At 43.1% G+C, this 13,784-nt stretch overlaps 1 protein-coding gene across 1 annotated transcript; it reads right to left on the bottom strand.

The window, feature by feature from the left end:
* Window positions 1-1,220: 1,220 nt before the first annotated feature.
* Window positions 1,221-13,520, bottom strand: LOC139421048 (cytokine receptor common subunit beta-like). The gene is made up of 13 exons (XM_071171542.1): window positions 13,188-13,520; window positions 12,780-12,909; window positions 12,490-12,650; window positions 12,144-12,298; window positions 8,459-8,603; window positions 7,986-8,121; window positions 7,641-7,795; window positions 7,114-7,247; window positions 6,738-6,921; window positions 5,818-5,914; window positions 5,059-5,128; window positions 4,278-4,387; window positions 1,221-4,186 (listed from the first exon to the last, which is right to left on the bottom strand). The coding sequence occupies exons 1-13, from the start codon at window positions 13,336-13,338 to the stop codon at window positions 3,391-3,393; spliced, it is 2,424 nt and encodes an 807-aa protein (XP_071027643.1). The 5' UTR covers window positions 13,339-13,520; the 3' UTR covers window positions 1,221-3,390.
* Window positions 13,521-13,784: the final 264 nt, after the last annotated feature.

Below are 13,784 nucleotides of genomic sequence, written 5' to 3'. Positions count from 1 at the left end.
CGTGAACCAAGAGGTTGTGAGTTCAAATACCAGATGACGACACATTGAATAATAATTGTTGTATAAATAAACATTAAACATAAACAAATATGTAAGACGAAAACACTGTATGTTAAAAGCAATGTGTGTGTATCATAGACACATTTTTGTTGTCCAAAAACACATTTTCACATGTGAAATGTCACGTGAAGTGTTCTAAAAATACATTATGTCAAATGTGAAATGTCATGTGAAATGTTCCAAAAACACGTCTTCAAATGTGAAATGTCACATGTGAGAAGTGTTCTCAAAAAACACATGAAACACATGTTTATGTGTGTGTGGGCGTGTGCGTGTGAGCAGTGTGTGTAGGTGAATGCTGGACATGCTCACTGAATCAGAGTCACAGTTGTAACCTTGGTATGGTAGTCCTGGGGTACAGGCTTGGAGGGCCCATAATTTGAATTCCCTTAGGTTGTTCCAACTAACCCTGACCCTTGCAGTCATTAGTTATTTTCAGTTTTAGCTACGTTCAAACTTTAGCATTGCTAACTTACATCAAATACATCTACACACACTGGTTATAAACCTGATATAAGATATGTGAATCTAACGACAAAGCAGGTGATAACATCGGCAAAATACATTTGGTCAATTTCTTTCATTTTTTACCTCAAAATCATATTTTTGTCAATAAAAACTGCAAAGTTTATCACAGGGTCTTGCTTCTTCACACGGGGGTTGAGGACTAAACTGACCATGTGCACAGTGAGTCACATGATTCTCACTTGAGATATTGAGAGAAAACTATCTTGTGTTGTAACCATCCACGCTCTCCTCTAAGTATCATGGCTATGATAACTTTTCAGCTAAGGCTGAATAGTAAATAATGAGGCATTTGTGACTCAAACTTCCCTACATAGTGAATAGGGAGGCATTTGCGACTAAAACTTCCCTACATAGTGAATAGGGACGCCTTTGGGTTTCAAACTTTCCTACATAGTGAATAGGGAGGCATTTGTGACTTAAACCTCCCTACATAGTGAATGGGGAGGCATTTGGGACTCATTTGGGAATCAAACCTCTTCTGATGTGTAACAAGGGGGATTTACATGTATCTCTTCCTGGGGTCGATTGTACGCCACATTTTTCATATACGCGAGGGGAGGTCCTCGGGACTAATCTAAAACATACAGGTTCTCTAACATCAGGGAGTGGAGCATGGGAATAGTAGGAAGAGGTATAGCGAACAACATGACTTTATTTTACAGCAAACAAAACAATATTTTCATCTCCAGGCATACATGTTCCTTGGAAGCTCTAGCTCATACTGATTCCCTATCACAGGACATAAAAAAACTTTAGTTGACATACAAATCCACAATTACATTCAATATATGCCTGAGCTATGGCATAACACAGATCAGATCAATTACTCGTGGTCACAGGACATGTTGCACAATACTCTCAGGAGGGCATGCCATGGGTGAAGGAGAGCGGGTCAAATTGGCATACGGGTATTCTTGCCATAAACACAAGATCCCCGGATATGCTTCAGAATTTGGAATTCTCATGGTAATGCATATCTGTAGAACAACAAGAACAGCCAGGTAAAATACTGAAGGCCATACCCTTAATTAAAATCAACAATCTCACATACCTGGCACTGACAGAGGCACAAGGCTGCATTCACCAACTCAAAAGTTCCACCCTGTTACATCTTTCCCCTCAATTTTTAAAATGTGTCCTCACATTTAACCAAGAAAGCAAAAAGCTTGCCACGCTGACCCTCAACACGTGGGCCCCTCAGGGGTGCGTGCTTAGTCCCCTCCTGTACTCCCTGTTCACCCACGACTGCTTGGCCGTGCACAACTCCAACACCATCATTAAGTTTGCTGAGACCACCTACAGAGAGGAGGTCAGTGACCCGGCCTCTCCCTCAACATCAGCAAGACAAAGGAGCTGATCATGGAGCTGAGCACGCTCCTACCACATCGATGGGGCTGTTGTGGAGCAGGATGAAAGATTCAAGTTCCTTAGTTCCACATCACTAACAAATAAACATGATCCACACACACCTACACATTCGCGAAGAAGGTACGACAATGCCTCTTCCCCCTCAGGAGGCTGAAAATATTTAGCTTGGGCCCTCAGATCCTCAAAAAGTTCTACAGCTGCACCATTAAAGGCATCTTGACTCACTGCAACACTGCTTGGTATGGCAACTGCTTGGCATCCGACTGCAAGGCGCTACAGAGGGTAGTGTGTATGCCCCTGCCATCCAGGACCTCTATACCAGGCGGTGTCAGAGGAAAACATTTGTCAAAGACACCATCCACCCAAGTCACAGACTGTTCTCTCTGATACCACGCAGCAAGCGGTACTGATACACCATGTCTGGAACCAACAGGACCCTGAACAGCTTCTACCGCCAAGCCATAAGACTACTAAATAGTTAATCAAATAGCTACCCAGACTATCTGCATTGACCCTCTTTACACTAACTCTTTTGACTCATCACATACACTGCTGCTACTGTTTTGTTATCCATCCTGTTGCCTAGTCACTTTACCCCTACCTATATGTACATATCAACCTCAATTACCTTGTATCCCTACACATCTACTCAGTACTGGTACCCCGTGTATATAACCATTGTGGATTTATTCCTTGTGTTATTATTTTTCTCTATATTTTCTCTCTGCATTGTTGGGAAGGGCCCATAATTAAACATTTCACTGTAAGTCTACACCAGTTGTTTACAAAGCTTGTGACGAATTACATTCGACCAGGAGACCGTCATCACCATTCGCATTCTGTAACACAGCACTTTGCAGCCCGCGGGCCAACCCCTGCTGTGGAACGACAGAAACAGCCACTGGCACTGACAGAGGCATAAGGCTGCGTTCACCAACTCAACAGTGCCACCCCGTTACACATGTACCATCTATGTGATGTGGTGGAAACCTGGGAATCTGGCCCTCAGTCCCCTTACCACCCAGAGAGGAATGGCTTACTGCAGTATGCTTCTGTGTTTGTAGTTAGTCACAGTAGAATCCATAGGCCACCTCTTGTGAGTTCAACAGATACACAGTAAGTACAGTAATGCCATCTGCTGGGCATTGTGAGTAATCAAGGGAGGCTTCTCTATGAGGCTCCAACAGTTTTCCCTCCCAGAAATAGAAGTGTTTCTCAATCTCAACCCAGTCTTCAGTGACCACAAATCAGTAGTTTTACACATGTGGTCCATTCCAACACTAACACACCTGAATGAACTAGTCCAACTAATAATCAAGCTCTTGTGATTAGTTGAGACAGGTGTGTTAGTGTTAGAATGGATCAAATATTGAGAACAGTGACCCTCATGTAGTCCCTCATGTAGTCCAGCATTAGATGAGGTTAGCTAGTTAGCTAAGTGGCTAGCTGGGACAGTCTGACATATGGATCCTCCTTGCACTGCTCCTCCTGCCTCATCTCCCTCCTACAGACCTGCTGCTCTTCACTGCCCCCTTTAGGTGGTCCAGAAGACTGCACATGGCCCCAGCCCCCAAGTGCCTGTAGGGCCGGGAGGAAGCAGTACCCAGAGGTGTGTAGGGTAGGGCCCACTGGGGGCAAGGTGGGAGGGGTGGTTGTGGTGGTTGGGGGTGTGTACGCTGGAGGAGGGTCTTCATTCTCACTGGGTGGTGAACAGGTGGGCATAGAGCTAGGTCCGGGTGGGAGGAGCTCTGACTTGGGCCATGCCATGATGTCGTTGTTGCCGTTGTTGTTACCAGTGTTCTTACTGTCGTCCGCTACTACAGCGCTCGTAACACCATCAGACACTCCCTCTGTTGATCTGGACAGGCCAGCACAGACCTGAGGCATCGCCACGTAGCCCTCACTCGACTCTGAGAGGGATGGGGCAGACCTCTCCGAGGAGGACGGAGAAGTGGGTTCAGAGTTAGAGAGAGTGATGTCGAACTCCTCACAGGGAGGCTCCAGACTCAGAAACTCACTCGGCGCCGGTGAACTGTCGCCACAGAAGATGTAAGGGCCACTGAAGCTGAAGCCGGATGAGTCTAGAGCAGGAGGGCCAGATCTGTCCACTGACAGCAAATGGAGGGAGGAAGAGTTTGGGTCATACTTCTTCCACCCCTCCTTGGTAATGGAATGGAACAGTCCATGTGCTTTTACATCTGAGTTCAACCACAATGGACTATCTGAAGAGCTGCAACACAACATAGTGAGGTAAGGGTTAGTATTTTATAAGTGGTGGATAGTGTAGGTTAAATAAGTATAAAGATGTGAGCTAGTTTTACCAGCTGGAGCAGAGACTGCTTTCCTCCCTGCTCTCCTGTGTCTGTACCCTGCAGATGTAGGTCTTCTCACTTCTCTCACTCTCATGGAATAACAACCTATCAGGAGATTTCTGGGAAAGAGAGGACATACCATTATCTGTGAGTGATGAACTATGAAAGATGGATACATGCAGGCACGTGCACAGATAGGGGTCTACCTTTACTCTCCCACCTGCCCCTTTGCCCTCCCACTCGCCCTTTTGGGTGGCGGTATATTTTTTGTATACAGTTTTTGTCGGTTGTTGTTCTGAACCCATTGCCCCCAAGTCGAAGTGACATTGTCAAGATCACAAACTAGCAGGTTTTCATCAATCGACACAAATGATTAGCTGATAGCCGACCCTCTTTTCCCGATGTCAATCATTTATTTTGGAGGCACTGTAACTAGCCTGCTTACAATCTTGTAAGTGAGTGTGTTGTTGTAGAAATAAATAGGCCAATGCTAAAGCATGTTTAAATGTTCGCTACAGAGGCAGTTAGTATGTTATGAATTTCGAGATATGAATTGCCATTTTTTTTCTTCATTTTGAGCACCTGCCCGCTAAAAGGTCTGTGCACAGCCCTGGATACGCACAATGTAATTTATAGTGGTTATGAAAAATTATCTTTGTGCACAGTCTAGATGATTTGTATTATTATTGAGTGCAGTTGTCATATATTCAATAGCTGAGTAGTCTACAGCGAGATGCTTTGTGAATAATGCTGATTGAATACTCAGCCATTCAGATGCATTCAGACTTACCTTAATGACCTCTCCCAGTACCTTGCTCTTGAGGGGCGACGGGACAGACACCTCCCACAGGACTACCCTCCTACGGACAGAAAACGAACGAATGAATCAATGGGATGGACGAATTAATGAAATGACAGGTAACTGCCAAAATAAAGGAAACACCAACACAACTTTGGCATAGATTCTACAAGTTTCTGGAATTCTATTGGAGGGATGCGATGCCATTCTTCCATGAGAAATGACATAATTTGATGTTTTGTTGATGATGGTGGAAACCGCTGTCTCAGGCGCCGCTACCGAATCCCCCATAAATGCTCAATTGGGTTGGGATCTGGTGACTGAGAAGGCCATGGCATGTGGTTTATATGGTTTTCATGCTCATCAACCCATTCAGTGACCACTCGTGCCCTGTGGATAGGGCCATTGTCATCGTATTGTGTTCCCATAGCCATGGTAGCCAAAATAATGGCCTGCCCAGCATTTCTATACATGACCCTAAGCATGATGGGATGTTAATTGCTTAATGGGATGTTAATTGACCACACCTGTATGGAAGCACTGACTCTAACACTAGTAATAACACAAGGGCATCTACTTAGTAAATATTTTCTTGAACTGCACTGTTGGTTAAAGGCTTGTAAGTAAGCATTTCACGGTAAAGTCTGCACTTATTGTATTGGGCCCATGTGACAAATAAAGTTTGATTTGAAGGGTGAATTAAAATGGTAGAAAAAGAATAGAAACAGTTGGAGAAGTCTGAGTAATCACCTGTGACAGGCTGGTATGGTAACATAGAGAGCGATGAAGACAATGGCCACCAGTATACTGATGAAGACGTAGAGGAAGGTGGTGATGGACCAGGAAGCTACCAGGAAACATGGGACAAAAGATGCAAATGTAAGAGTGGAAAATGTAGTTGATGATCATCGATGAGTAATTGATTAGTGTCTGGATATTCCTGTCTGTCATGTGAACTGATTGAGATGGTCGTTGCTTCAAGAGAACAAAGTCACATTATATCAGCTCCTGTATGCTGCCTTCATCAAGTCTAGTCTTAATTTCTTCTTATTTCACTCTCCGAACCCTCCAAACGGCGTGTTCAACACATTTCAATATTATTTTCTCATTTTTTTATTCTCTCATTTTTCACATGAAAGCAAATATCGTGGCTGCACATAAGACTGACACATGGAAGCAAAAAAAAAACACTCTTTAATACATAATGAAGGTCTTTACATTTGTTTTTGAAAACATTCTTCAAGGGAAATTAACTTTGGTGCTTTTTCGTTCAGCATCTCATGAATAGATAATCATATTATAGTTTTTAGAGCTCCGCTATATTGACTCGCATGGCTGGCACGACTAGATGAATTGTAAATAATAAAATATGGTTCACATCCCCCCATTTGTACTTGTTTCAGTGCAGACTGGTTATCTCTGATGATAAAATATGTTTTCAGAGTTATTTGAAAATAATAATAATAGAATTAGCTTGGTCCAAGTTTGTGCTCTTGTCAAGTCCATTGCTGTCATTGTCAAGCATATACAGCAATTGACATGACAATGAGTGACAAGGAGTTGGCATAATAGCAAAAACAGACACTCTCAGGCTAGAATAGAATACAACAATGGTTCAGAATACTATTAAAACCCTGCTTCAACCAGGAGATACCTACTAGGTCCATTACCTGGTTGTGTGGTCCACTCCACTGGGTCGGTCCATTCTGAGGGGGCTCCGTCAAAAGTATCACGCTTTCCCGGGACCACCAGGGCTCTCACCTTAACCAGGTAGCACTCAGAGGGGCGCAGGGACACCCCCAGGATGGAGAGCGAGCGGGACCCCTGGGAGACATTGAGGAACGTAGTATCCTCCTGAAAAAGAGAAGGTTGGACAGAACCAAGTGAGACACAGTAGAATTATCAGTCATTGTCAAATGATCTATTCATGGGATGCTTAAAATTGCAACAGTCTATCTCGCTTGATGAGCGTTCTTTACCTGATGAACTAGAGATGATCAAATGTAATACTGAAAATGACAAGACATTGCTTTTGGATCATCCTACCTGAGTCTCATTACTCCAGTATTGCACCTGATAGTGCACATGATCGGTCAGATAAAAATGAGGCGGATTCCATTTTAGAATCCAGTTCCCATCTCTCTCTTCTATCTGCACTTTGAGTGGACGGTTTGGACGAACTGTGTGGAGAGAGACATCAAGAATCAGACATCAAGAATCTTTAAAGAGTTGAACGGGATCTTAAGCACTTACGAATGTATTTATTTTTTGCAGGACGTAACATATCGTACGAAATTGATGACGTTGTACACAGTTGTGCACAATTTCCCGGGACCCGTTTTGGCTCATGAGCACTAATTTCTAAACTACTGGCTGAAATGATACCTTCTAGAAAATTGTGCCTGTAATACCACAATATAAACTCCAGGTGGCAGCACTGATACACAATCACTGAGGTAGTATATTTTCTTTCTTTTTTGCATCAAAACAAATATCATCATAAATGGAGTCTCAGCTATGAGATTTTATTCTCCCCCAAATATCACCCCTGTCTCGGTGTGAAAATGACTCACTGTTCTTGTGTGTTTTAAACGTTTTGCTGTTGCGTGTGGGTACAAGCTCCACCTCTAGCTGCTCTAAGTCTTGGACATGGAAGGAGCAGCTGTATTCGAGCACTGGACCCCTGGATGGAACGCCGACCATGGTGTTATCACAGCATTTCTGGGCTCTGCAGAGATGGCGAAAGGAAGAGAGAAATGGATGGATGGATGGAGAAGAGGGAGGACAATGCTGTGAAAGAGAGTAGTCATCCATGAGACTGAAGTGTAGTCAACTGTTCTGTCTCATCCATGGGCACGTGCACATGAACGCATGCAGCGCGCACAAACACAAAGGCATACACACAGATCTTAACTCACGGTGCAGTGTGGTTGTGTTTGCAGGACAGGTGGAAGGTAAGGAACTGAGCCAGGTCTCTCTTCACCTCCCAACTGCATGTCACCGCAGTCTCATTATCCAACACACACTGCGCATTGGAGGGGCCTGGCACAGGGTCTGAGTGAGGGAGGGAAGGGAGGTGAGGGAGGGAGGGAGCAGGAGGACAGGAGGACAGGAGGAAGAGAAACAGAAAGAGATGGAGAGAGAGAGAGAGAGGGAATTAGGGAGGACGGGAGTGAACAAAAGGAAAGAAGACATTGATGCACGACTGAGCAATGCTAACATGACGCGATCACAACTCCCTGGCAAATCACATGCCATCGCAAGTCCCTCATTACAATTTCATTACAAACTCATTACAATGCCATGAAACTAATACATTTCATTGTATGACATTACATTATGGAGGACGGAGGATGGAGTATGTTTATGTATACGTAGGGTTTCCACTCACCCTCCTCAGTCAACCAGGTCACTAGGGGGCTCCACTCGCTCCACAGTCCCGTCTTCCTCCTTGCCCTCACCTTGGCTTCATACTGGAAGCCGGGCACCTGAGCATCAGCCTTCACACTCAGCTGGGTGTCCTGAACCTCCACTGCCTGCACAGAGAGAAACAGACAAAGAATATAGAGTCCCAAATGGCATAGTGCCCCACAAGGCTTGTGGTCTAAAGTTGTGTACTACAAAGGCAATAGGATGCCATTTGACACACACATTATGTGTGCATCTCAATCTACGAAAGTGGCTCTCCATTGGGCACAGACATCAATTCAACATCTATTCCACGTTGGTTCAACATAATTGAACATAAACATCATTGAAATAACATGGAATCAGCATTGATTTAAGTCCCCAGTGGGTTCCTTTCTTTGTTTCCTTCCCTTCATCTGCACTAGTGTGAAGCACCTGGTCTGGACAGGTGAATGTAGACTTCCTGAAAGAATCTTCCAAACTGCTTCCACCTATCCTGTGGCTTGAATCAGTGCATTTGAAAGGGTGGAAACCACTTCAGACTATTGAGACAGAGACCTGATCTTTATGTGACTCCCACCGGTGGATTTGTTTTCTATACTATTGCCGTGTGATATCCTCTCAGTCTTAGATAGTGGCGTGGTAATCTTTGGTAAGGATCGTGACGAGCTAGAACATGGACGTCACCAGGATTTTGGGGCAGCCCCAATTTTTTTGCGCTGTTGCAATGGTGTGAATTTTTTTGTAGTCAACTGAATGTAACACTTATACTGAACAAAAAACTATAACCGCAACATGAAAAAAATTCAATTTTTTTTACTGAGTTACAGTTATAAGGAAATCAGTCAATTATAATAAATTCATTAGGCCCTAATCTATGGATTTCACATGACTGCCAGGGGCGCAGACATGGGTGGGCATAGGCACACCCCCTTTGGAGCCAGACCCACCCACTGGGGAGCCAGGCCCAGCCAACCAGAATGTCTTTTTCCCCACAAAAGGGCTTTATTATAGACATAAATAATCCTCAGTTTCATCAGCTGTCTGGGTGGCTGGTCTCAGACAATCCCGCAGGTGAAGAAGCCAGATGTGGAGGTCCTGGGCTTGCGTGGTTACACGTGGTCTGCGGTTGTGAGGCTGGTTGGACGTACTGCCAAATTCTCTAAAATGATGTTGGAGGCGGCTTATGGTAGAGAAATTAACATGACATTTTCTGGCAAGTGCTGGTGGACATTTCTGCAGTGGTGGACATTCCTGCAGCCATTTCTCAGAATGGTGCAATGTCTCGCAAGATCACTTAATGATTAATTAGTATTCTACATAACAAACCAACTATAATCAAATGATAATGGCAGGCTACGGTTATGCCAAAAACACAATGTAATTTCATATGACAATTTTGAAATGCAGCATTTTTTTTCTCATGCGGTTGCTGTGTTTAACTCTATCTGCTCTAAAATGTGATTAGTTCAGCCGGTTAGCCAACCTTACTTACATATTCAAGAAGATCAAAATGCATATTCCCATCAACCTGTTTGGGATCGAACTGTTGGCATGCATGCAGCATGGACGTTTAACCTGTAAAACGTGAATTATCATTCACGATTGACAGTGATGATGGCCTAATTTATAATAAGGTAGGCCTAATTTGGTGTTTTGGGATTTTCTGAATGAAAGGTTTCACGTTGGTACCAACTTTCATTCAGAAATGGCTTAATAATTGATAAAATCGTGCTCTGGTAGGCTACCTAAAACAATAGCACTGGCTATAATAAATGTAAAGCCATTTCCATGTGTGGTCAACTGATCATTCCAGCACCGTTTTGATTGGGACAACGTGGGAACTCATCTTGATAAATCAATCAATGCCCGATTTTTGGTTTTCACTGAATCTCTGTTTAGATATTAGGTTACAATTATGCTAGGTAATGTTAGCTAAGTTGAGTTGAGTGCTCACGATCATTAGTCTAACAGTTAAAAGTAATGCAGCTGTTCTCTACACACACACACACACACACACACACACATTAGGCCTATATAGCCTACCTGATGAGCTTCCCTGATGTTTTCCTGAACTTTCCAATACTTTTCTGATGCATTTCAGTCCCTTAGCGTACTGATGTGAATACACATTGTACACTTTTCCTTATAGTCTATGCAAGTAATTTGACATGTTTTTTGTTGTTGTTATTGTTTTAAAAAGTCATAAGGCCTACATCATTTTAATAACAATATAGCTGAAAACCACTATTGGCTTCATTTGATTTACTGAATTGATTCTCTTGTAATTTTAGGCTAGGCTATTTGCTGCTTGATTATTTAAAATATTATCGTAACAGTAGGCCTACCTATACAACAACCTCATATGGGGTTACTGACCACAATCCATTTAATTAATAATAATAAGTGTTGATCTTTTGGCCTTGGGGGGAGCATAGCACATGGAAGAAACCATAGCGCTGCAGGAAGGGGTACTGGAAGTGCTGCAGATAAATTGAAATTAAATTTGACAAGTGATATAATTACTCCTTGTCTCTATAAAAATACATGAAATATTTATATAATTATTTAAAATAATTGCTGTAGAATGTGTTTTGTCACATTGTGGGCGATTACGGCAAATATAAAACAGCTGATTGTTGAGTTGTGGCTGTCAATGTACAGCAGGCAGCAGCTAGAAGGTATTTCACAATATTTAAAAATACACTTGAGGAACAATTCTGATTAAATTAGTGAGTAAACACTGGCAAGTTGGTGGACTATAATGTCCTCCTCATCTTGTAGACCTAAGATCTGAGTATCCACTCTTTTCATTGGCCTATCTTCTTGTTGCATTTAAGACATGGGTTGTTTGTTTTAGCAGCTTGACATTTAGATACTTTGTGTGGTATAAAAAAAATATTACTGTAATGTCTCCAGTCATATAAAATGATTTACAGGAAATTACAGGAAGTGATTTTAGAAAAGGCCCTTTATTTTTCTCACCCACAAACCCCTCAGCCCCTGGTCTTCAGGACTGAGCCCCCAAATGTTATGAAACTCTGGTGATACCACTGGGCATTCAGCAAAGGGGTAGTGATTAATGATTTTAAAGAAGTGATTCATGATTTTGTCACCGAGCAAAACTACCCTAAACTTGTGCTTGTTTTCCGGGGGATATCTCATGCCATGATGAAAAACCATGAGAGTTAGCATGTCTTTTTTTACAAGAGGGTCGGAAAACATAAGCAATATGTTTACTAATACTCTTAGAAAAAAAGGTAGTATCTAGAACCTAAACGGGTTATTTGGCTGTTCCCAAGGAGAACCCTTTGAATAACACTTTTTGGTTCCAGGCAGAACCCTATTGGGTTCCACGTAGAACCCTTTCCCCTGGAGTGTTCTACATGGAACCCAAAAGAGTTCTAACTGGAACCAAAAAAGGGTTCTCCTAAGGGGACAATCGAAGAACCCTTTTGGAACCCATTTTTCTAAGAGTGTATACTGTATTTATGATGATTCAGAAGCACATGTGTTAGATGAATAGGAGTCTTTAAGAGCACGTTGTATGTAACCTGGTCCCAGATTTGTTTGCGCTTTTTGCCTGCTGTCCTTGACAATGAGTTGGCAATATATAGCACAAACAAGATATGGCACTCAAGCTAATTGTTTGTTACTCCAGTACATACTGTCCAGTCATCCTGGTTAGACCTCCTGTAGTTGACCTGGTAGTTGAGAGTGGGGGTCAAGAGGGATGATGGGGGGTAGGGGCTTTCCCAGCTGAGCAAACGGCCCCCTCTCTCTACACGCTGCTGTGATAGGTGGACTGGTGTACGCACCCTCACTGTAATACACACATGTACACACTGTCAAAAACAAATCAACACATACATGAATAGTGAAATACAGATATAGGACCCTATATATATTTGACTGAATTTGGTCATCTGCTAGCTAACTTGTAACTAAAATGAAACATGTAAATGTAAAATAATTGAGAACCAATGACAGGTGTCCTGCAATGTTTAAACTCACCATTCTTAGACAGAAGCAGGGCAGGGGGACAGGAGGTATTGAAGAAGAAGACATGGTTGGTATTGATGCCAAAGTATTTAGTGTTGTACTGACACTGGGCAGTGAGCTTGATGTTGTTGGGATTCCGTGCTCGCTGACCATAGGGGTTACACAAGGACTCACTAGAGGGTCGGAGAAAGAGGGAGACATGAGTTCATTGAGTACATTGTTTTTCGGGGTCCACCTCTCTCTCCCTCCCTTCCTCCCTCTCTCTCTCTGTCCTCTCATCACCCCATCAGCTCTATCCTTACCGGTTCTCAGGGCTGTCCCAGTAGTATAGGGTTAACGGCTGTGAGGACGGGTGTGGACTCTCCTCCCAGCTACAGCGGACGTAGGATCTGTAGTCATTGTAGCACCGCAGGGACTCAAGCACAGGGGACACTATGGGAGAGACGGAGTGGGAAGAAGGATATAGACAATATAATTAGAACACATTGTGCTGTATGGTGTACAGTTCTCTCTATATGGGTAGAAAATATGATCTACAATCACTTCTGGAAAAAACACATTTCCAAGTGGGTGGCAGTGTTGTGCTAGTGTCTGTATCTTAATGAGACTTTCTATAATGTCCACAATGAAACATCTAACCATATGTCTAAATTATACATTTTGTTGTCATCGATATCTGCTAAAAAAAGAGTCTTAGACTTTGACCTTACCATGATATTGTGTGTTGTCCTGGATGGTGCAGCATTCTTGTCCATTATTGCAAAGGACCAGGAGAGGGAGAAGTGATCCACAAGACATCCAGAAGAGGAGCATGTTTCCCGGGGAGCGCAGGAGGACAGGTCCCCTGGAGCAGAAGAACATGGGTAAGGTTCAGCAGGTGGGTCTCAGTAATTAACCTTCTAGATCTAGACCATCCTGGGCCCGCATTATGTGGACTGACTGCTATACCTGTCAGAGTTCAGAGAAAAATGGCTCAGATACAAAAAGTCTTACTCACTCACACTCTCTCTCTCTCTCTCTCTCTCTCTCTCTCTCTCATGAACGTGCCACACACGCAAATATCACAATTCTCGGAAAAAAATGACATCATTACCACTCACTTCCCTTACAGTATATTCTTCACTAAGTGACTCTGATGTTCCTCCCACCATCCGCTGTAACCACACATCCGTTCGTGTTCCAAATGGCACCCTATTCCCTATGTAAAGTGCACACTACCCTATGGGACCTAGTCAATAGTATAGAACTTTATATTATGGTGGCATTTTGGACGTAGCCTCTGTTTCTTATGATTGTGTTACTGTCTT

This window comes from Oncorhynchus clarkii, chromosome 12 (genome assembly GCF_045791955.1).
Source record: "Oncorhynchus clarkii lewisi isolate Uvic-CL-2024 chromosome 12, UVic_Ocla_1.0, whole genome shotgun sequence".
NCBI lineage: Eukaryota > Metazoa > Chordata > Actinopteri > Salmoniformes > Salmonidae > Oncorhynchus > Oncorhynchus clarkii.
The sequence above is the reverse complement of the archived record's forward strand: the minus strand, read 5'-3'. Positions and strand labels throughout refer to the sequence as shown.